This window comes from Eptesicus fuscus, chromosome 22, assembly GCF_027574615.1.
Source record: "Eptesicus fuscus isolate TK198812 chromosome 22, DD_ASM_mEF_20220401, whole genome shotgun sequence".
In the NCBI taxonomy this organism is placed as follows: Eukaryota; Metazoa; Chordata; class Mammalia; order Chiroptera; family Vespertilionidae; genus Eptesicus; species Eptesicus fuscus.
The window spans coordinates 25,042,004-25,058,340 of record NC_072494.1 but is presented as its reverse complement, the minus strand read 5'-3'; the positions used below and the strand labels follow the sequence as shown (position 1 = coordinate 25,058,340).

Below are 16,337 nucleotides of genomic sequence, written 5' to 3'. Positions count from 1 at the left end.
TCGGGCCTAAACGGGCAGTCGGACATCCCTCGAGGGGTCCCAGATTGGAGGGTGCAGGCTGGACAACCCCTTCTGCCCCCCCGTGCACGAATTTTGTGCACTGGGCCTCTAGTAAAAGCATAATATGCAAATCGACCAAACAGCAGAACGACAATCCAGACCACCACACTATGCACTGGCACCAGGCCAGCCTAGGTGGGTGCCATCAATGGAAGGGCTCTATGAAGGAGGCCCAGGCTATATCTCTTCTATATATACTAGAGGCCAGGTGCACAAAATTCATGCAGGGGTGGGGAGGTGTCCCTCAGCCCGGCCTGCACCCTCCCCAATCTGGGACCCCTCGAAGGTTGTCCGACTGCTAGTGTAGGCCCGACACCTGTGGAATCGGGCCTAAACCGGCAGTCGGACATCCCTCTCGCTATCTGGGACCACTGGCTCCTAACCGCTCACCTGCCTGCCTGCCTGCTCGCCCCTAACTACTCTGCCTGCCAGCCCAATCACCCCCTAACCAGTCCCCTGCCAGCCTGATTGTCCCTAACTGCCCTCCCATCCTGGCCTGATTGCCCACAAACACCTCTGCCTCGGCCCTGTCACCATGGCTTTGTCCGGAAGGCCTCCAAGTCTAATTAGCATATTACCCTTTTAACAGAATAGACTAGAGGCCCGGTGCACAAAATTCATGCACAGGGGTGTGTGTCCCTCAGCCCAGCCTGCACCCTCTCCAATCTGGGACCCCTCAAGGGATGTCTGACTGCTTGTTTAGGCCCGATTGATTGGGCCTAAACAGGCAGTTGGACATCCCTCTCACAATCCAGGACTGCTGGCTCCCAACCACTCGCCTGCCTGCCTGCTTGCCCCTAACTGCTTTGGCCTGCCAGCCTGATTACTCCCCTAACCACTCCCGTCTGCCTGATTGTCCCTAACTGCCCTCGCTTGCAGGCCTGGTCCCTCCCAACTGCTCTCCCCTGATGGCCATCTTGTGTGTTGGAGTGGTCAATTTGCATATTACTCTTTTATTAGATAGGCTAAAAGGCTAATATGCTAAGTGTCCGACTGGTCACTATGATATGCACTGACCACTAGAGGGCAGACGCTCAACCCAGGAGCTGCCGAGCTGCAGTGACTTGTCAGCGGTGGTTTTCAGGTGATGCACCCAAAACCAGAGAGGACGGAGCCTGATTCCTCAAGGGGAATTCCGCACAATTCCACCCACCTTATGCTGTGGGTTATGTTGTTGCTGGGGCACTGTTGGCCCCGAATCTGGTTTACTGCACACTTGTGTTTGCCTTCCACACCCTGTACAACAACAACTTTGCAGAGTAGCCTCTCATATTCCAGGACCCTTGGGGGGATGTTGGAGAGCTGGTTTCAGCCCAATCCCTGCCAGGCCAAGGGACCCCACCTGCTGGAGGGACCCCGCTTACTCCGCAGATGCTGGGGAAGGACTGCGGGAGGTTGGTTCCAGGGTGTGTCCAGCCCTTCTTATCCAGTCCTGCCCTGCCGGCCACCTTCTAATTAATTTCCTTTCAATGTGCATGAATCCATGTACTGGGTCACTAATATGCTTATAATGAATGAGAAAGTAGGAAATGCCACCAAACTGGCGGGCGAGGAGAGCTAAAAATTCTGGAAGTGAAAAATACAATATCTGAAATAAAAAATCCACTGGATGGACTTACCAGCAAAATAGAGATGACAAAGGAAAAAAAGCGGTGAATTTTAAGATAGCCATTTGAAATCATCCAATCTGAGTAACAGAAAGTAGGGGGGAAAAAGAAGACAGCTTCTGGACCCTTGGGATAACATCAAAAGTTTAAACATACATGTGAACACAGGAATCTCAGAAAGAGAAGAGAGAAAAATGAGGCAGAAGACATAATAACGAAAAGTTTCTAAATTTGGTGAAAGACAAATTTAAAGATTCATGAATCTCAGCAAGCCCCAAGCAGTATAATTAAACAATAACCAAAAAACCATAACTAGTCATATCATAATCAAACTCTAGAAACCAAACATAAAGACAAAAAAATGAAAGCAACCAAAGACGACAACACAATGACTGGTTTTAGTTGAAGTCCTATTAGAAAAAATGGAGGTAAGAGAATGAAAAATTATTTTTAAAGTACTGGAAAATGGAAACAGGCACCCCAAAATCCTACTACTCAAAGAAGGTAAAAGAAAAACATTTTCACATTAAAAAAAATATTAAAGAGAATTTGCTGTTGGCAAGACAAGCAAGAGAAAGAGGCTAAGAGATATAGAATAGGTCAGACCATGTGGAGCAAATGCTAATAGTTTCAAATATTTGAAAGAGGTACAACATTGTTTTCATAGCCAGAAATAATGTCAAGATCACCATGCCCAATCCCTTCATTTTACAAATGGGCAAAACAATGTAATTAAAAATTCTATGATTATCTACAATATACTAGAAAGTCTCTTTTCTGAGTCAAAAGCAATAGAAGAAAATAAAACATGTATCTTTACAAGTCAGAACACAAAAATTCAGTGAAAATAAATTGTTAAAATTTATATAGATATGATTTCTAAAAGTTTTATAAAACGGAATTTTTCATTTTAGTTAAAGGGATCTACTTAAATCATAATGTGAACCTTTTTATAGTCAGACTTTCTGTTTAATTAAGAGAAATAAAGTTTATTTCTTAAAAACAGTACTAGAGAGGGGTCTTTGCTGTGTCCTTACATGTAACTAAAATAATCATGGTATCAAAACCACCACAATAATATTCCATTATATGAAATGCTATTTCTTTCTGTTATATAACAAAGTGTTAATGGGACCCAACATTGTGTCTTAAAATGTTACTGATTTTTATATTTTGTATAACGTGGTATCTTTGGAAATACACAGAACACAACAGGCTCTGGAAAAATCAGTCTACTAATTAATGAAATATATAAAACGGTATTTCCCAAGCCCACAAGTCAGGTACATTATAATGAAATAAAACCTTAAGGAACTCATCCCAGTACTCATAGAAAATCCAATGCATTTGAAAACAACTTTGAAAAATTGTCACTCTAAGTCTCCATACACATTGGGTTAGCATCATAACCTACATCCTCAAGTGCTTGGTTCTAAATACTTACCGCAATAGCTGGGACTTCTTCACTCTTTACTTCGTTTATTCGAACCAAATAGTTAACAAAGTCTCTGGCAGCATTGCTCTGTGCATCTTTTTTATTAGTGGAATTGCCCATGCCAATGTAATTATATCCTTCCACTCGAACCTTTAACAGTGAAGAAAACAATTTATTAAGAGACTGGCCTAAGTGTAATTCTGGGTCTTAAAATAAAAATCGTAATTCAACAATCTATTAAGGGATAACAGTTGACTACTGGAGATAATACTCCATAAAACACTGAAAATAACACATCTACCATAAGAGAATATGGACTGGCTGCCTTATGAAAAAGCTTGAAGCATGTTGTCCAGTGATAAACTAATCTAAAAATAATAATATTAAATTATGTGACTCAGAAATTCTCCTCTCATGCAACAAAATGCTCCACATTAAAATGCAATTTTATAAGACCCAAGAACAAGCTCTCCATTTATTTTAAGCGCTTAGATCTAAAGCAATGAAGAAGTGCTTTACTTTTTACAGGAGTTGGCAAAACAGCGAACAACTGCCTAATCTGTGTTACTGGTACCGTAGAAGCTGAGGAAGATACATGTTTTAATTAGAATAATTTATCTAGCATATTGTTTTAAAAATAATATTCATCAGAAAATGATTTCTAAAGATACAGAATAGCAGGCAAGCCACAATCAAGAACATTATCCAATGTGTAACACATTACCATTTCCAAATAGAAAACAATGTTCTTTTAACACGAAAATAACCTAAAAAATCATATCAATATATTCTTTAGTACCTCACACATGAATTTCTGCCTGTTTTTGTTCCCCACTGCTCTTATTTCATAGGTTGGGGCCATCTTCCTTTTGCCACACCAGGCATACAGAAAGTTTTTAACATCACCCATGATGCAGGTGTTGTCTTCAGACCTAAAAAAACAAAAGTCAGTTAAAAACTAGGCCCCACAAACTCAGAGACTGGAAGTAACCACATAGGATGGCCATAAAAATGCCTAACTAGAAGTGAGCCATGATGGGTAGTCCTGTCCTAGAGGCCAGTGAGTTCCTTGTCATAGGTCAATATTTCAACTTAAGTGAGCTTGTCTACAGTCTTTTTGGATCTAAGATAGCACACCTCTGAAACTTCTCTGACCCCTTAGGGCACAACCTATTTATTGCAGAACCCCTCAGTTATACTGCTCCCGAATACCATCTCTATGTTAATTATTAACTACCCTGTACCCCCAAATGTAAGAGAAATGTTTTACTTTTAGCCAATCCCAGAGATTTCCCGTTTGCTTTCCCCCCACCCTTAATCTACCACCAATGAATTTCATGTCACTTTCCTCACGCCTCTTCCTCTGATTTAATGTATAAACTATAAGACTGCCATTCTCCAAAGCACTCCGTTGAGATTTTGCTTCCCAGCAATTGTCATCAGTTTGGCTCAAATAAACTCATAAAAATCCTCTACCCGTCTGGACCTTTCCATCTTTTCTCCCACCACTATTGTGCACCTGGCAGACTGCAATGTCGTACTGAATGATTCCCTTTTCCACTCTGGCCACCCTGAAATCCATTTTTCTTTTAAACCCTTCTCACCACAATGAGGTACCATCTCACACCTGTCAGAATGGCTATCATCAACAAATCTACAAACGACAAGTGCTGGCAAGCATGCAGAGAAAAAGGAACCCTCTTGCACTGCTGGTGGGAATGCAGACTGATGTAGCCACTGTGGAAGACAGTATGGAGTTTCCTCAAAAAGTTGAGAATGGAACTCCCATTTGACCCAGTAATCCCACTTCTAGGACTATATCCCAAGAAACCAGAAACACCAATCAGAAAGGATATATGCACCCCTATGTTCATAGCAGCAAAGTTTATAATAGCTAAGATTTGGAGGCAGCTTAAGTGCCCATCAGCAGATGAGTGGGTTAAAAAACTATAGTACATCTACACAATGGAATCCTACGCCACTATAAAAAAAGAGGAACGTTTATCATTTGCAACAGCATGGATAGAACTGGAGAGCATTATGCTAAGTGAAATAAGCCAGTCGGAGAAAGAGAAATATCACATGATCTCACTCATATGTGGGATATAATGATCATCATAATTTGATGAACAAAAATAGACCCGGGACAAATGGCAGGGGAGGGGGGAGTGGTTAGAGAGCAATCAAAGGACTTGTATGCATGCATATTAGCATAACCAATGGACACAGACATTGGGTCAGTGGGGGCTTGCCCGGGGTGGGAATGGTGGTGGGGTCAATTGGGGTAAGAGACACATATTAAACTTTAGACAGCTGAAACCGGTTTGGCTCAGTGGATAGAGCGTCAGCCTGCGGACTCAAGGGTCCCAGGTTCGATTCCGGTCAAGGGCATGTACCTTGGTTGCAGGCACATCCTCAGTAGGGGGTGTGCAAGAGGCAGCTGATCGATGATTCTCTCTCATCGATGTTTCTAACTCTCTATCCCTCTCTCCCTCTCTGTAAAAAAATCAATTTAAAAAAAAAGATAAAATAAAATAAAACTTTAGACAATAAAATAAACAAATAAATCTTTCTCACCACACCAGCAGTCACAGGACCTTTTCATTTTCTTCCTAATCTCTGCCCTTGAGCGCTCACTAATCGCCGCTACCTCTGCAGTTCTGCTTTTCCTTGTCCTCAAGGCTAATGAGCCACGTCCCTCAGCTCAAAGATCTCCCTCCTCCCAAAGGCCTTCCCTGTCCACCCTATGCAGTTCTCTCTCCCTTTACACTATTTAATTTCTCACTTTGAAAGGGGGCAGAAATAGAAAGTTGGGGAACCAGCTAGTATTGTAAGAAATATTAATCATGCTGTTAACCATGACTGTTTTATTCTGATTAAAGGCACATTCTACTCCGGCTGGAGCTGACCTGGAGATGCAGCCCTTCCGCCCCATTTGGAGCCGCCTATTATCATGGAAAGATTAACGACTAAGCTGCAGAAATCAGAATCGCCAGCCCTTTGAAGGTCTCGGTCCCCCCAGCGCTTTTTGCATACCTGCAGGCCTTTGCAAACTTCCAGTCAGCTTACCAGTTAATCGCCCTTCCGGCATTCCCCTTGCCTTGGCTATTTCCCCCATGTAACTCCAGCCCTTGCATATCACTCAGCCCTTTGCAGATACCTAGTCCTTTGGCGTACCTGTAAACTGCTCTTTTGCCTACCTTTCCTTTGTAGTTCTACGTATATAAGCAGCTGGCTTATTGGGGGCTGCAGAGCAGATTTTTGTGGCTCTCCCATACTGCCAGCAATATTGGAATAAATGCTCATGTATGATTTAACCCTGTCTCTGCTTCATTGGCTCGAGCAGTGACAGGCAGCAGGGACCCAACGTTTGCCCGGTTACACAGGGTCTTCTTATCGAAACCAGCAGACGGTTATCTCCCCTCCCGCCCCACCCCCCACCCCCCACCGCCACCTCGGTGAGGGGACGGACTGTGCCTAACTAGTTTACGGCTCCATTCACGGGGCCTGCGGGACTGCGCCCAGTGTTTGCAGCACAAAGGAATGACGGAAAGGCCTTGGGTGTGTGTGTGGCGTCAGGAGGGCTCGCCCCCAGACAACGGTCCCCCTTTCGATGGGCCGGACAACGCCCAGGCGCGGCCGGAGAAGGAAGTGGGATTTATTTTGGCTGCTGGGGAGGCAGGACCGGGATGAGTGGCCAAAAGGCCGGGGGCTAAGACGCACCCAGGGCTGCGCAAGCGCGGCGGGGCGAGTAGCGCGCACCCCGCAATCCCGGCACGCGGTGCGGCGGCTCGCCCTTCCCCCACCCGCCACCGCGGCCCGCGCTTCGCAACAAAGCCCGGCTGCAGAGCGGTGGGGCCCCCACGCCGCCCGCCACAACGGGTGGCAACGACGCCTTTCCCCTACCGGCCTCCGCTGCCTGGTGCCCGAGAGCACAAGCCCTCTTAGGACGGTCCGCGGTCCCGGCCTCGCTCAGAGACACCCGGCGAACGAACCGCAACTCGCACAGAGGCGCCGGCGAAATGGCTCCTGCGGCGACGACGGGGGGCGTGGCCAGTGCGTTTACGCAGGCGCAGAAAGCGAGCTCGGCGCCGCGGACGCCGCGCGGAAGAGGCGGGGCCTGAGCATCCCGTCGCCTAGGAGATCGGGCTGCGCCTCTAGGGGTCGCTTCCGGGAGTGTGCAGGCCGCTTTTGAACGTTTTGGGGAGTCGGGGTCCTATACCCTTTTGATGCAGCAAAATGTTTCGCCGTTTTTTGTCATAGGGACCTCTAGTAGATGAGGTGCCCTTCGAAGACTGAACTGGAAATCTTAGGTGCTAACTCTGTAGGGTTGTTGTGATGATTAAGTGAGACGGGACCTGAAAGACGTTTAGCTCAGTATTTGGCAGGTAATAGGTGTTCAAGAAGTGTTGTTATTGTTGCGATTCAGACACTGTAACGCGAACGTCTCCTGAAAAAGAAATAAGCTCAGTGAAGGCAGGGACCCTGCTTGGCTAGCTCAGGCCGCTCGCCGCAGTGCTTGACACACTGCATTGTTAAGAGCTCAGTAAAAACGAGTTTAATAAATAGATAACATCCTTCAAGATGGTTCTGGCTTGCAGTGGAGATCCTTTTGTCTCCAGAATCTTTGGAATACTTTTATCTCCTGAACTACTACTGTGGTAGTCACTGTTAAATTTTGAACTCTAGTGCTTCCTAGGAGGGCAAGAAAATACAAAATATTTCAAGTAAGGCCCCTAACTGCCCTCCTCTGAAGGTCTGGTCCCCTCCCAACTGCCATCCCTCCCCTGACTAATCGATTTATCTGGGCCCATTAAACTAGACACCCTATTTTTCACCTCTTTCATTACTTTTTTTTTCTTAACTCTCCTAGCTCATAGTGATCAATCCCTTTAAAACTCTGTTGCACTTACAATCGGAATAACAATTTAATATTTATTCATTCTTTTATATTCTCCATGTATTTGTTCTCTTCAATTAAGGGTAACATCATCATTCAGGAAAAGGCATTATTTTTTCTTTCTTTGTACCTTTCAGGGTGTTTACAGCTTCAAGTGCCTGATGTTTATGATAAGGGAAACTCAACTATCATAAATGGATTGCAAGTGTTTTGAATTAGATGCGGAACACAGCAACATATTAAGTATAAAAATTTTCAGAGGTGGAACTTAGGCTTCCAAGGATTATGGAAAATTTTATTATTGAGTTGGTTCTTAATTTAGCCCCTAACCACTTCTGCCTGCCAGCCTGATCACCCCCTAACCACTGCCCTGCCAGCCTGATCGACACCTAACTGCTCCCCTGCCGGCCTGATTGCCCCCAACTGCCTTCCCCTGCCGGCCTGGTCGCCCGCAACTGCCCTCCCCTGTAGGGCTGGTCCCCCCGCAACTGGCCTCCCCTGCAGGCCTGGTCCCCCACAACTGGCCTCCCCTGCAGGCATGGTCCCCCCCAACTGTCCTCGCCTGCCAGCCTGGTCACCCCTAACTGCCCTCCCCTGCGTGCCTGGTGGCCCCTAACTGCCCTCCTCTGAAGGCCTGGTCCCCCCACAATTGCCATCCCTCCCCTGCAGGCCTGGTTGCCCCCAACTGCCCTACCCTGCTGGCCTGATTTCCCACAACTGCCCTCCCCTGTCCGTCATCCTGTGTCAGCCATACTGTGACCACATGGGGGCGGCCATCTTGTGCGAGGGTGTGATGGACAATTTGCATATTACCTATTATATAGGATTCTTTTCTTATGGCTTGCTGTGCATATGTTATTATTTTGCCAACTATTAAAAGATTTAGCAGTAATGTTATGTTCTCAGTTGTATAAAGAACATACACTGAATTGCTTAAATAGCTACAAAAACTAAATAATAATAACTTCCACTTCATTGTGCTTATATGTCCGTCATGATTCTATTCATTCTTTTTTATAAGCAAGCGTGACAATGGAGGTCATTCACGGATATTACTTTTCTGTATCCACTGTACCAGTTCCTATTGAAACATTTATCTACAAGCCCTGTGACTTCCTGTACAGAAACTTACTCGTTTATTGGATTTTGTAACTTGCTTTGCTCTACTTTTACAGTTATTTTTGTTTTCTCTGCCTTTATTTTATAGAAATTACTTTAACACTAGTTTACACTTTGGCTTGCTTCTTACTTTTGTGGTCATTGAAACACCCTATTCACGTTGGCTGTTATGGTTCCCGTATGAAGGAGTGGGGCTTTATCTCCCCATGCAGGTATACATTTGAGCATTTTGCTGATACTCATACATTTCTATAAGGATATAGGATTTCTTTTTTTTTTAATTATCATACATGAAATTTAATATTGTACAATATTATATCTAATGTACAGTGTATATGCTACTTTCATTAACTGTCCCAATAAGGAACTTGACAGTTGTTTTTTTCCCTTTTTGAAGTATGAGCTCCAGAGCAGAGCAGGTATTGCATTCCATTGTCGTGTCTCTTTAGTCTCTTTTGCACCTAGAATAATTTCCCAGTCTTTTAAATTTTTTATCTTTATATGCCTTTGACATTTTTAAAGAATCCAAGCCAGTTGTTTTGCAATTATTGATCAATTTTGATTTGTCTGATTGTTTCCTCATGATTATTCATGGTGGATAGTGTCCTTCCCAGCGCATCAGTAAGAGAGCTCATATTTCAAAAATTACTTATTTTTTTAAATGTCTTTTTTTTTTGCATTTAATTACTTTATTGATTAAGGTATCCCATATTTGTCATCAACCCCACCCCCCAGGATATAGGATTTCTTAATTTTTCTCAGGGGAGGAAGGGGAAGTTTGTGGTGGCCAGAGCACAATTCTTTGGTTCTTTGAAACTTAGAGCTCTAATAAGTTCTCATTTAGCAACATGTGGAGACCTGAATTCTGTTTGGAAGGCCTTTCCTTGGTTATATGAAAACTATCCTAATGGGCCTTTCCATTATAGAAACTGAAGCAAGTTCTCACCTAACCCAATCTTTTGGGGGGAACATCCGTGACATCACAATTAATCTGAAAGCAGGTGTTCTAGAGTCATGCTGAGCAGCCAAGGAAGCTGGGGTGTTAATAGCTGTGTATTTGTTAAGTCATGTTGTAATTTGGCATTCAAGGTAGCTTAGCGTTTTCCTAGATTCCAAATGAATATTTATTAACATGAAAGTACATTACAAGTGGTTTCAAATTAGAAAACTTGAAGATAAGATTGAGAACCAGAAATCAAGATAATGGGAGCTCCCAAAGGCAGAGGGAATTAATTACAATTTCCCTCTTGATTCCATTTCATCCATAGAAGCAGAAATTTCTCCATGAAATAATTTGTGCAATATTGAATGACTCAGGGCTCATGGCTCCTTTTGGAGTTTTTGTCCCTTCACAAAAATAAAACTTTTTAAAGATCATAGTAGGTACTTAAATGCTTGATTTGATGGGAGATTTCATTTACCGGGAAAGAACGTAGTTCAAGCTCGTCCATAAAGTCCTTGAGAAATGAATGCACTGTTCAAGGTGGATTATATCCCAATGTACACACCCTGACTTGATAGAGTGGCATTAGCTAGAGGTTTCCAAGTTTCCATTCTTTAAATCCGTCAAAGAAAGGAAACCCAGACTCTTCAGTTTAGCTTCTGCATTATCAATAAACTCCTTGGAGGCTCTCTGCAGTGGGAGCCGGGGTGGGCCCATTGGAATCCCAGACACCAGAGTCATGATGGCTTTGGTCTGTGACACTCCAAAACCTATACAGAAAAAAATAAAGGAGGCAATGTGACCGGGACTGTCCACTCGACCACAAACACCCCCAAGAAGAGATCACATTCTTACAGTGACTGCTACGACAGCATAGGGTGAGCTAACAGATGGGAACGTTTCTAGTCAACGCGGCAGACTGAGAAGACAGGGAGTCCCTCTTCCTGCCTCAAATACATAGGAATGCTGGGGGAAAATGCTTTAAACAAATTGACAAGCTATAAAACTAAAGGAAGTAAGACTCAAAGTTAACCTCGAAAGCAACAAGGAGGCACCCAAGTTATCAGGAATAAAGAGGTCAGAATAGAGAAGAGCTGAAGCCGAATGGTCCATGAGAATAATCTGACTCAGGGGTATAGTGTTGTTGATCAAATGATAGAGGACCCCATTGCTAGGACAGAATTTAGTTCAAGCATGTCTAAGAAGTCCCTGAGAAATGCACTATTTAAGGTAGTTTGTGACTCCATGCTGCTGTTCTGGGCTGGTGTTATAAAGCTGGGGCAGGAGAATAAGAGGAAGCCTTGGGTCTGTGCATAGCAAAGAGCTGGACTCAAATTCCCTGCATAAAACTGGTAGCCAGCCTTCTATGAAAAGCAAGAGAAAAAAAAACCCTGGCCCACGGACTTAGGGATGGAGGCGCAGCTCTTGACTTCCGCCTGGGCTGTGGATGGAAAATGATCACATGAGAGAAGTCCCAAGCCCATGCCATACATGAACGATAGATCCATATTTGCATTATGCACTTGATGTAGGAACCAGACGAAGAAATAACCTAAAGACTGGTTAGAACTGGTGAAATTACGTGTCCCAGCAGAGGCTTGATGGGACACCTTACAACCTGGAGCACAGTGGGTTGCCCAGAAAACAAGAGTCTCTGAAGATGCATTCAGTTAAAAATGACAGAGAACAGGAGGAAAAAGAAGCTGTATGAAAGCCAGCAAATGCACAATTAGCAAATTTCACGTCCTGCGAACTGATACAAAATTCTGAAAGAGACTTCACAGAGGTAAAAGAAAGAAGTAGAAGCCATGGGCTAAGAAAGGGGCACAGAAATAAAGAACAGGAAGACTTGAAAACAACAATAGCCTAAAAGAAATACTGGAAATGAAAAATATGTAATCAGTGAAAGTAACCATAGCTAAAGATAGAATTAGTGATTTTGAAGGTAGATCTCAGGAAATAACCCAGAATAGAGAAAAAGATATGTGTTTTCTTAACTGGCTATTGCTTTTGGATCTATGGTATAAGAAATAACTTCCTTTTGCTAAATTAACTTAGTTACAGTAACAATTTGGCATTGGGAAGGAAAATACTAGAATGACTAAATAAATAGCATATAGTTTGATGAGTGCAAAATGACCCATGTTTATTATGAATGGTGGGAACAGGGAGCTACCTTCATGATAGGACTACATGTTCATTAAGATAAGTTTCTCTTTGACTAAACTAAGAAAACTCAACTCCAACTCCCAAGAAAAGTCTGAAATGAACTTTTTAAGATATGTTCTTTTAGAACATAAAATCTTAAAAAAAAAAAAAAAGCACAATACCATCTTCAAGAGTCCCCTTTTAAAATGTAAATATTCTGGCAAAGTTAATCCTTCAAGCTGATATCTTAGAGCTGTGTTTTGTAAAATTGTTACAGTATCACTGCTAGAATGCAAAACAATCATATATACAAGTAAACTTTTAGTTCTTTTAAAAAGTCAATAATTCAATATCTACTTCAATGCACTTTAGGAACATATAACTATCATACCAAACCCACAATTTTGTAAAAAAGTATTGCTTAGGGCAAGGGTATAACAATAGGTCATTCACAGTACTGGTGGCACACAGATAGGACAAAAATGAAAGTGGTAAAGCAAATGGGAAACTGTCTTTGAAGGACTGAGAGAGCTAGCTGAAAACCCGGTGAGAAGGAGGGAAACAACACATTCTAGGTGCTTCGGGGTCAGGAGGGGTTGCTAGGGTGAGTCAGAAAGGCTCTGAAAGGGAGGTGCGGGAGTTTTGCCAAGAATAAGCCTAAACTTTTCTTGGACTTGACCTAGGTTCTCAGGAAGGGCCAGTCTCTTGCAGAAGTGGAGTGAATGGTGGCATTTGTCATGTATCATAGGATAAGATGTAGGAGACTCTGGAAAGGTTTCTTTACTCAAATTCATGATATTTCCCTCAGAAATTGTCATATTATCCAATCCTCCATCCATTTAAGCTGAGTTGTGTTTATAAACTCTTTTTAAGTTGCAGATACTCTCGGGAGAGCTGTCAGTCATTCACAATGTAGTGAGATCTATATTCAGACTGCCTTCCTCCAAGCACTTAGGCTGAAGTCAGCGACAGTGTGGTAGTGGAATTTTAATGAGCCATAGGCAAGTAAAGGGAGTGCTGATGGTGCAGGGGAGAAGGAATAGAAAATGGTGTGTGTGTGTGTGTGTGTGTGTGTGTGTGTGTGTGTGTGCGTGTGTGTGCGTGCATGTGTGTAGAGCAGGGAAGTGAACAAAGTGCTAAAGTGGAGGAGAGAGGTTTGAGGAAGATGCCCTCGCCTTCCAACGAGGTTTACTTCACCATTTTATCAGGTTGGCCCTGAAGGTTGGTATTAGCATTAAAAGGTGTTTTTGTCGAACCCTCAAGAGAATGTGATCAAAATGCATCATATCACTTTCTCTGAAACCCTCAGAGAAAGCCCATTTCCTTTAGAGTCCCCAGGAGCAGACAAGCAGGAAACTTACCTAGTTTGACCACAAAGTTGATAAATCTCTGAATACAAAACTGGAAAGGAACAAACAAATCTATAGTCAGTATTACTGAACCGTGATAACAATTTAAAGAACTTAAAAGGTCAAGTTACAGAAACCCCAAACCAAAAAGTCCAGACACCTTAGTTTCCTGAAGGTCTGTCAGAGTGGAGAAAAATAGCCAAGTGAGGATAGCTGAGATCCATCCAGGATATGGTAGGATCTCTTCATACATTTAAGCTTTGTAAAATGGACCCATACAGATAGGAAGCTCCAATGATAGAATTGCGCAACAGAGAGTTAAAGTAGGGAAGACAGCCTTTTAACCGATCAAGCTCACGTAGGTAAACTTATCAGATAGAGCAGTTGTTTCCAAACTGGGGGTACACTAACCTCTGGGGTGTATCTTTCCAAGATACCCAAGGGGCAACTGGCCAAGGCAAAGATTTACGGAAATCGGTTTCTAGATCCTCAACATCTCTAAGTGCTAATTTCTAAAATGGGTCAGAATAAGAATTCACACACAATGGAGGTGTGGGCTGTCCTTTTGTATTTCCCCTTTTGCAGTCCTTTTTCTCCCACCTTTGAAAAAACAAAGACATACCTCCCACATCACTTCCCTGGGACACCTCTGGGAAGCAAATCAAAATGCTGGTGTAGGCATCAATAAAGAAAGTGATTCCTCTAACTAATGGATAACAAGTCCTCTATAAAAGTCAGAGGTTTCCAGTTTCTGCTTCCAACACTGCTCTCAGTGTTGCTGTGGTCAGCTGACAGAACTGAGTGGCACTGTGATAAAATGTCTTCCATTCTTATCTAGCAATTTACATGAACAAGGTTTCAGAATAAGTAACAATAGTTACTTATTCTCTAAAAACAAAACCCAGAAATAGTACTGATGCTGAACTTGAACTCGTCTTAGCAGAAAGTAAGATTCATCCAGGATTTCATGAACTAATTCATAAAAATAAAAGACTCCCATCCATCTCACCAAGAGATGCATTTTCAGTAACATTTTACTTTTATGCTGTTTCCATCAATTGTATACTAGTAATAAAAAATTCAGCGCAGAATACAATTTTAATATCCAGAGCCTCCCCCTCACACCGAACTATATAGCACATCACATTCTCAAGTCTGCACATTGCTGCTTTTTTCACTTAACGTACCATGGAGATCTTTCCAGATCTGTACATATAAAACGACCTCATCCTTTGAAAGCGCTGTATGTATTTTGATGGTGTAACTCAAACATAATGTATTTAACTATTTCCTTATAGATGGGTATTTGGGAAGTTTCCACTTTATTGCGGTTATAAATAATACTGGAAGGAATATCTTTGTACACATGTCATTTCTCTTGAGAAAATATAACAAATGGAATTTAAGTTCATGAGAATGGCTAAGGTTAGCCCTGATTTGTTACTTGCCTGCCTCTTCACTCGACTGCAAACTCCTTTAGGGCAGAGACGAGCTTTATTGAAATTAAGCACTGGACTTGGCCCTTGGCATACGTGTAGATGAGGGAGTGAGACCCACTTGCTTTCCATAAGAAGAAACAGAGAATGCGGTAAACTGATTTCCTTGCCAATGCTGTTTTGAGTAGGATGGTTTGAGTGGGACCGAAGCCGGGGAGTGGGAGGGGGAGGAGAAAGAAACTGGATCAGCCAGAAAAAAGGAACTGCTAAGGGTCCATATCTCAGCTGGTTCAGAGCTTACTCCATCCTGTGCTTTTCCTGTCTTTCAGCTCGGTAAAGGTTAGAATGTTCAGAAGTAACTCATTCCGGGGAAACGAAGGAAAAAGAAAACCATGAATGCAAAGGGATGGCAGAGTCCACATAATTCAGACTTACTGTAATTTAAATCAAAGCCTTGCCAATATTTAATTTAGTTGCATAACTTCCGAAGTCCCTACCCTGTTCCTGCTCTCAACTTCACCTGGTCTGAGGCTAAACAAAGGTAAATATTTAAATGAGCTAGGAAGTAGATTTAGGCTGGCTCCGTGCTCAGGACAGACCACCTGCTCTGATCTTGCTTATGCCTTTCATTCCCACTTAGTCTCTTGGGATAGTCCTCTCCGTCCCTTTCATTAGCCTGAAAATCCCTGTGCCTCTTGACCTTCCAAAAGTCTTTCTCTTGTGCCTACTCTATTTCTTTCCAGCTCATTCCATTTACTGAAGTACACTGCTGAGACCGGTTCCACCCAGCAAGGCTCGGTGTTCCCCGGACAGGTAGGCCGTCCTCCGTGTGACATTCATGGCAGCCACATGTCCCCTGGGCTCCTCCCCATCACACAGGAGCTCCTTCAGCTTTCCTTTCCCTGCTTCAAAGCCAGCGGCTCCTGTTTCCTGCCTGGTGAATGTTTTCCATTCTCAGCACATTTCCCAGCTGAAGAGGACTGACCTGCTCTGACTTTGAATTAAGTCTCCCCGTTTAAGGTCCCCAGCTTCACAGCTTCTGATGACTGCAGCTGTGACGTCCTCAAGGGGATGGCATGTGGTCCTTTCCCCAGAAATCTACTGCTATTCTTTTGTAGCCACAAAAATACCTTGGACATAGAGTAAAAATAAGGCCATTTCTAGGAGGAACAGAGAGGAGGCGTTCCTGCATGGGGCCTGTCCTGGTTAGACAGGTTTGGGAGCACGAACCATGGGGACAGGTTTGATTTTCATCAAGAAAAAAGTAAGGAACAGAAGGAAAGGAAAGAGAGAGGCAGGGAGGCAATTTTAACGAGGGCAGGTATGGCAGGATGAGAGGG

General features: G+C 43.3%; 2 protein-coding genes across 10 annotated transcripts in view; both read right to left on the bottom strand.

Moving 5' to 3' along the window:
* Positions 1 to 7,133, bottom strand: part of DHX9 (DExH-box helicase 9) — a 43,802-nt gene extending 36,669 nt beyond the window's left edge. For 2 of the 3 annotated variants that reach the window (XM_054712132.1, XM_008145928.3), the window contains exons 1-3: positions 7,009 to 7,133; positions 3,902 to 4,034; positions 3,112 to 3,252 (exon numbers count right to left, since the gene is read on the bottom strand). In XM_054712132.1, the coding sequence (XP_054568107.1) occupies positions 3,112 to 3,252; positions 3,902 to 4,012 (252 nt within the window). In that variant the 5' untranslated portion in view covers positions 4,013 to 4,034; positions 7,009 to 7,133. Of the gene's footprint in view, positions 1 to 3,111; positions 3,253 to 3,901; positions 4,035 to 6,302; positions 6,421 to 7,008 lie in introns of those variants that run through there. The other variant, XM_054712133.1, reaches the window with a different exon arrangement.
* Positions 7,134 to 9,292: 2,159 nt separating this feature from the next.
* The window catches only part of NPL (N-acetylneuraminate pyruvate lyase), a 29,393-nt gene continuing 22,348 nt past the window's right edge, over positions 9,293 to 16,337 (bottom strand). The window contains exons 11-12 of one of the 7 annotated variants that reach the window (XM_054711965.1): positions 13,574 to 13,613; positions 9,293 to 10,834 (exon numbers count right to left, since the gene is read on the bottom strand). In XM_054711965.1, coding sequence (XP_054567940.1) covers positions 10,650 to 10,834; positions 13,574 to 13,613 — 225 coding nt within the window. In that variant the 3' untranslated portion in view covers positions 9,293 to 10,649. Of the gene's footprint in view, positions 10,835 to 13,573; positions 13,614 to 15,982; positions 16,128 to 16,337 lie in introns of those variants that run through there. The other 6 variants (XM_054711968.1, XM_054711963.1, XM_054711962.1 and 3 more) reach the window with 6 other exon arrangements.